Below are 7,728 nucleotides of genomic sequence, written 5' to 3' on the forward strand. Positions count from 1 at the left end.
TGGAGGCTGCTATATGGTGCTATACAGACAAGACATGCCAGAGCCATGTTGTTAGGTAAGCCACATATGCAACAGTTAGGTATCTTTATTTCGAAACGTTTCGCCTACACAGTAGGCTTCTTCAGTCGAGTACAGAAAAGTTGATAGAAGCAGAAGAGACTTGAAGACGATGTAATCAGTCCATCACCCTTAAAGTTTTGAGGTGGTCAGTCCCTCAGTCTGGAGAAGAGCATTGTTCCGTAGTCTGAAACAATATGGAGTAGAAGTGACAGGATGGAGCCTTATATAGCGCCAGGAGGTGAGACGTAGGTCACTAGTAGAACGCAGATGTTGTGAGGTCAGGTCCCTCTCAAATCCAGCCGTTCTCACTAGTAGAGGTTGTCGAAGTTGATTTCAGGTCTGTACCAAGATACCCTTGTGTTGCAGTGTCTGACAGATTGAACATTAAAGTGGTATAAAATACCGACAGGTTGTTAGGTAAGCCACATATGCAACAGTTAGGTATCTTTATTTCGAAACGTTTCGCCTACACAGTAGGCTCTTCTCCAGACTGAGGGTCTGACCACCTCAAAACTTTAAGGGTGATGGACTGATTACATCGTCTTCAAGTCTCTTCTGCTTCTATCAACTTTTCTGTACTCGACTGAAGAAGCCTACTGTGTAGGCGAAACGTTTCGAAATAAAGATACCTTACTGTTGCATATGTGGCTTACCTAACAACCTGTCGGTATTTCATACCATTTTAATGTTCAGAGCCATGTTACATTTAAACATGTCTCTATCCATGATGGTACCTCCGTAGTTGCAGCCATCTTGTTTGTACACTGTCTGTAGTAAACAAAATCTTGGGGCATCCTATGAGTGAAACACATTACGTACGTATATGAAAGGCTCGTGAAATTGCTATTGCCTAAAAGTTACATCCAAGCCATCTCCCAGTACTGATAGTAACAGGCTAGAAAGCTGACAAGCTGGACTCAACACACTGCCTGCAGTAAAAATACCCAGGTATATAATTTTTCTGGTAAAATTATACAAACTTAACAGAGAACCTTTAATTTTAAGTCTTAATCAAAAACTACACCTGTAACAAAGAAATTTTTATTACACTACAAATTTCCACAAACAAAGTAAATGATCATAAAAGGATGCTGAAGCAATGATATTACTTAAACCTGTTGAACCTGGCCACCAATCCACCCCATAAGCCAGGCTCTCATGTTCTGTGAAGGAAGCAACAATTTGTATGTTAGAGATGGAAGTATCTGTGATGTGGAATCCATTATGCATGCAAGCAGCCAGTAATAGATCTCTACCATGTGGTTCCCATTTCAGACGCCATATTCCACCACCAAGGGATGTTGCTGAGCATGCAGATTTTAACTGCCTAGTGTCCCATAAACACACATTTTCATCGTAACTCCCACTTGCTAGAAAATACTCAGAATTTGCATTTCTATGAATACTTGTTACGCCTGCATTGTGTGCCCTGCTAGTGAATACAGGAGTGGCCGGATTGACTCTTGCATCAAATCCCCGAAACTTACAGTCATCGCCCCCTGTATAAATTATGTTCGGATTCCAATAATCAAAAGCAGTGATCCATGCTTCAAACTCATGAGCTACAAATCTTTCCTGGAGTATCAGTTCTTGATTTTGAAGCTGCAACATGCTAATTTTCCCTTTTGAATCACTAACTGAAATTGATGGATTTTCACAGTGAATTTTCCCCGTTGACCAATCTAGTGACAGAGCAAGGGTGTCTTCCTCATTTATTGAGTATTTAATCCAAAATTTTAACTTTACTGCTCCATCATTAACAGTTTCTAACTTGTACAAAATTAACTGACCTGAAGCATTTGCAATGGCAAGTATTGGGTAACCATGTATCTTGTGATGACACCATTTCATATCTAGAATAGCAGGCATATCAATCTGCTGAACCAATACTAAGTCTTTCTCATTTATCATTTTCTTCAGATAAAGGCGCCCCAGTCTTTTCTTTGGCACATCACTGGACAGTAGGTTTGATTTCACAGTCTCTTGTTCACATATCTCGAAACTCTGTTCTTGGTCTGCCAGCTGGTAGGTGCCTACTGCAAGGTAATCTTGATATGGGTCCACAGGACAAAATTCGACTGAATCAGCACTGTATTGAGTGTCCCAGGAGAACAACTTTTTCACTTCAAAAGTCATGATTCTGAAAACAAACACTGAATTGACTTGAAAGATAAAACAGCCATCAATTTCTTAACTATTTTATGAACTACATCTCCAGCCAAACTATTGTATAGCTTATTGATTTATAAGATATAGTAAACAATGTATTAGGCTGAGGCAAAAGTGTAAGGTTTTTACTTTCTTTCTACCACTCTCCCCTGCCTCAAAAAGGAACATAAATTTTTTTTTTTTTTCGACAAGTTGGCCGTCTCCCACCGAGGCAGGGTGACCCAAAAAAAAGAAAGAAAATCCCCAAAAAGAAAATACTTTCATCATCATTCAACACTTTCACCACACTCGCACATTATCACTGTTTTTGCAGAGGTGCTCAGAATACAACAGTCTAGAAGCATACACATATAAAGATACACAACATATCCCTCCAAAATGCCAATATCCCAAACCCCTCCTTTAAAGTGCAGGCATTGTACTTCCCATTTCCAGGACTCAAGTCCAACTATATGAAAATAACCGGTTTCCCTAAATCCATTCACTAAATATTACCCTGCTCACACTCCAACAGATCGTCAGGTCCCAAGTACCATTCGTCTCCATTCACTCCTATCTAACATGCTCACGCACGCTTGCTGGAAGTCCAAGCCCCTTGCCCACAAAACCTCCTTTACCCCCTCTCTCCAACCCTTTCGAGGACGACCCCTACCCCGCCTTCCTTCCCCTATAGATTTATATGCTTTCCATGTCATTCTACTTTGATCCATTCTCTCTAAATGACCAAACCACCTCAACAACCCCACTCTGCCCTCTGACTAATACTTTTATTAACTCCACACCTTTTCCTAATTTCCACACTCCGAATTTTCTGCATAATATTTACATCACACATTGCCCTTAAACAGGACATCTCCACTGCCTCCAACCATCTCCTCGCTGCTGCATTTACCACCCAAGCTTCACACCCATATAAGAGTGTTGGTACTACTATACTTTCATACATTCCCTTCTTTGCCTCCATAGATAACGTTTTTTGACTCCACATATACCTCAACGCACCACTCACCTTTTTTCCCTCATCAATTCTATGATTAACCTCATCCTTCATAAATCCATCCGCCGACACGTCAACTCCCAAGTATCTGAAAACATTCACTTCTTCCATACTCCTCCTCCCCAATTTGATATCCAATTTTTCTTTATCTAAATCATTTGACACCCTCATCACCTTACTCTTTTCTATGTTCACTTTCAACTTTCTACCTTTACACACATTCCCAAACTCATCCACTAACCTTTGCAATTTTTTTTTAGAATCTCTCATAAGCACAGTATCATCAGCAAAAAGTAACTGTGTCAATTCCCATTTTGAATTCGATTCCCCAAAATTTAATCCCACCCCTCTCCCGAACACCCTAGCATTTACTTCCTTTACAACCCCATCTATAAATATATTAAACAACCATGGTGACATTACATATCCCTGTCTAAGACCTACTTTTACCGGGAAGTAGTCTCCCTCTCTTCTACACACCCTAACCTGAGCCTCACTATCCTCATAAAAACTCTTTACAGCATTTAATAACTTACCACCTATTCCATATACTTGCAACATCTGCCACATTGCTCCTCTATCCACTCTATCATATGCCTTTTCTAAATCCATAAATGCAATAAAAACTTCCCTACCTTTATCTAAATACTGTTCACATATATGCTTCAATGTAAATACTTGATCTACACATCCCCTACCCACTCTGAAACCTCCTTGCTCATCTGCAATCCTACATTCTGTCTTACCTCTAATTCTTTCAATTATAACCCTACCGTACACTTTTCCTGGTATACTCAGTAAACTTATTCCTCTATAATTTTTACAGTCTCTTTTGTCCCCTTTCCCTTTATATAAAGGGACTATACATGCTCTCCGCCAATCCCTAGGTACCTTCCCCTCTTTCATCCATTTATTAAACAAAAGTACCAACCACTCCAACACTATATCCCCCCCTGCTTTTAACATTTCTGTCATGATCCCATCAGTTCCAGCTGCTTTACCCCCTTTCATTTTACGTAATGCCTCACGTACCTCCCCCACACTTACATTCTGCTCTTCTTCACTCCTAAAAGATGGTATAACTCCCTGACCAGTGCATGAAATTACTGCCTCTGTTTCTTCCTTAACATTTAAAAGTTCCTCAAAATATTCTCGCCATCTACCTAATACCTCCATCTCCCCATCTACTAACTCCCCTACTCTGTTTTTAACTGACAAATCCATACTTTCCCTAGGCTTTCTTAACTTGTTTAACTCACTCCAAAATTTTTTCTTATTTTCATTAAAATTTCTTGACAGTGCCTCTCCCACTCTTTCATCTGCTCTCCTTTTGCACTCTCTCACCACTCTCTTCACCTTTCTTTTACTCTCCATATACTCTGCTCTTCTTTTAACACTTCTGCTTTGTAAAAACCTCTCATAAGCTACCTTTTTCTCTTGTATCACACCCTTTACTTCATCATTCCACCAATCACTCCTCTTTCCTCCTACCCCCACCCTCCTATAACCACACACTTCTGCCCCACATTCTAATACTGCATTTTTAAAACTATTCCAACCCTCTTCAACTCCCCCACTACTCATCTTTGCACTAGCCCACCTTTCTGCCAATAGTCGCTTATATCTCACCCGAACTGTACATATATTGTAGAACATAGGACATACAGTAAGTCAATTATCAGTTGGTTAAGAATGTTTGATAGTCCAAATTCTTTTATAAAAGAGAAAACGAGGTAAGTAATAGCAACTAGCAGGTAATAGGTTATGTCTTGAAGTGAGGTGTTATGGGGACACTGACATACTTCACACACCACCCACTCCCCAACCCTAAACCCACATGGACCAGTATATAAAACAGTGACCCTATGTACGACCACTCACTGTCTTTCGTCACTTCATCTGTCAATATTTATTCTAGGTTCAGTTCGGTTAAATAATGAAAGGTAGTGAGGCGGTCAGGGTGAGAGTTGCTGGTGGTAAAGTTATGACCAGAGACCAGTGGCCCACCACCGCCGAATCGCATCATTATTGTTATGATTTATTATGTATGAGAGTATAGTGGTACCAATGCCCTTACATGGGTGTGAAGCATGGGTAGAGAATGTTGCAACAAGAAGAAGGCTGGAAGTAGTGGAGATGTCGTGTCCAAGGGCAGTGTGGAGTGAATATAATGCAGAGAATCTATAACTTGGAAATTAGAAGGAGGTGTGGGGTTTCTACATGTATTATCCAGAGGGCAGAGGAGGGGGTTGTTGAGGCAGTTCAGACATTTAAGATGGAACAAAGTAGAATGACTTGGAGGGCATATAAATCTGTAGTAGAAGAAAGGTGGGGTAGGGGTCGTCCTAGGAAAGGTTGGAGGGAGAGGGTAAAGGAGGTTTTGTGTGTGAGGGGCTTGGACTTCCAGCAAGCTTGCATGAACATGTTAGATAGGAGTGAGTAGAGATGAATGGTTTTCATGACTTGATGTGCTGTTGGAGTGTAAGCAAAGCAACATTTAACCCTTAAACGGTCCAAACAGATCAACGTTCAAATTCATAGTGCTACAAAAGTAGATCTACTATTTTTTACATATTTTCAAATATAACAAAAAATAATGTAGATAAAAGTTTTTTTTTTTACAGGTTTTCAAATGTAAAACAAAAAAGAAGATCTACATTTTTTACATACTTTCAGATGTTGAAAAAATGTATATATACGTTTGGACCATTTAAGGGTTAAGGAAGGATTCAGAGAAACTGGTTAGCTGGACTTAAGTCCTGGAGGTGGGTAGTACAATGTCTTCACTCTGAAGGAGGGGTCTTCATATGTCGCAGTTTTTTAACTGTAGTGTAGGCATGCCTCTCGCAAGACAGTGATGGAATGAATGATGATGAAAGTGTTTCTTCTTTTTAGTCATTCTGCCTCAGTAGGAAATGGCTGATGTGTTAATAAAAAAATGTTTACTATTATTTTTATTACTATTACTACTATTGTTGGTAATATTCCCGGGACAGAATCCCATTAACATTACATATTTACAACAAATCCATAAGAGGCAACACATCTATTGTGAAGCTGTTGTTTATCAACATAGCCATAAGAACAATAGTATACCTGGAGAGGGTTTCAGGGGGGTCAACGCCCCCGCGGCCCGGTCTGTGATCCACCATGAGGCCTGGTCACAGACCGGGCCGCGGGGGCGCTGACCCCCGAAACCCTCTCCAGGTATACTATTGTTCTTATGGCTATGTTGATAAACAACAGCTTCACAATATATGTGTTGCCTCTTATGGATTTGTTGTAGTAAATATGTAATGTTAATGGGGTTCTATCCCGGGAATATTACCAATAATAATTATAACATGATAATGATCCTTACACAAGAGGAAGACTCGCAACTCACTCGGACCAGTGACTGTCTCTTCCCAAGTGAAAATTCTCCTCACAGAACAAACACAAGGATCTCTGACGTCCCAATAGAACAGTGAGGCAGCAAGGGAAAACCAGTTTATAAAATATTTCTTCAGGACAACAATATTAAAAGTTGCAGTGTTGATGTTGTTAGGGATATTTAGGGTAACTGCAGCGTACGCCTTATGGAGCTGAGTCTCCCAGGTCAGGCAGAAATGTTACTCAATTATGGGCGTGAATCATCAAGCAAAGAGTTTCCTCTGAAAGAGAAATGGTAACATGCAATTCCTAATTAGGTTAGGCGGACACCTTGCCTAAACTCTGGTTGATCAGAGCCTGATCCGCCTGGTCTCAGACCGGACCGAGGGGGAGTTGAACCCCGAAACCCTCTCCAGGTAAGAGCCAGAAGCCCATACAACTGCACTTGAATCAACAAATGCAGGCTTTCTGATGGCCTAGAAGCTTGTGAATGACTCCGACCAATTGCCCAGAAGATTGATGATGATGATGACAAATATCCTACGAAAAGAAAACGGAATTTTTCGTTACTGATGGTTAAGACAAGGTGGGGCGAGATATCAGTGCAGAAGCCCCAAGGTCAGGTGGTTCCCAGGCCTATACACCAGCAGAGCCAGAAGCTTCACTCACTGAGGCTGACACTGAAGGCCGTCATTCTCATTGGAAATAAAATGTTCTGCTTTAGTCAGTTGTGTAGCCTGAGTGGCTAGTTTTTTGTGCACCTGCAGCTCATCCTGTGAACTGTGGGTGCACAGATTACATAGGTCATAATGGGTCTTTATCAGACACCAATGAGCACAATGAGCCCGAAATGCCTAGCCATGCTAAGCGTTCTAGTGGTACACTCTGTAATCACTATTTTACTACATGTAAACCACACAATAACCAAATTTCTGTAAACTCAGCATTGTAATCCTTATAGAGAATAAACTTTGAATTACATCACACACACAAAAATATATTACAATCATTTCATATTTTATAATTTCTTCATGGAGCTAATAAACGCAATACACTATGGAGTTATAGTCTGAAATACACTGAAGTATCTTTCTACCACTTAAAACATTAATCGTTATAGGGCTGTCTCA

General features: G+C 40.4%; 1 protein-coding gene across 2 annotated transcripts; it reads right to left on the bottom strand.

Moving 5' to 3' along the window:
• Positions 1 to 1,085: 1,085 nt before the first annotated feature.
• LOC128689310 (diphthine methyltransferase) lies at positions 1,086 to 6,848 on the bottom strand. Of its 2 annotated transcripts, none has more exons than XM_053777456.2 (2): positions 6,612 to 6,848; positions 1,086 to 2,200 (listed from the first exon to the last, which is right to left on the bottom strand). In XM_053777456.2, the coding sequence occupies exon 2, from the start codon at positions 2,194 to 2,196 to the stop codon at positions 1,105 to 1,107; it is 1,092 nt and encodes a 363-aa protein (XP_053633431.1). In that variant the 5' UTR covers positions 2,197 to 2,200; positions 6,612 to 6,848; the 3' UTR covers positions 1,086 to 1,104. The 2 variants fall into 2 exon arrangements, with proteins under 2 accessions (XP_053633431.1, XP_053633430.1); XM_053777455.2 differs by having other exon boundaries at positions 6,588 to 6,845.
• Positions 6,849 to 7,728: the final 880 nt, after the last annotated feature.

Source organism: Cherax quadricarinatus, chromosome 18 (genome assembly GCF_038502225.1).
Source record: "Cherax quadricarinatus isolate ZL_2023a chromosome 18, ASM3850222v1, whole genome shotgun sequence".
Lineage (NCBI taxonomy): Eukaryota > Metazoa > Arthropoda > Malacostraca > Decapoda > Parastacidae > Cherax > Cherax quadricarinatus.

Excerpts from the sequence above, each read along its gene's own strand:
- LOC128689310 (XM_053777456.2), bottom strand. The coding sequence starts at position 2,196 with ATGACTTTTGAAGTGAAAAAGTTGTTCTCCTGGGACACTCAATACAGT.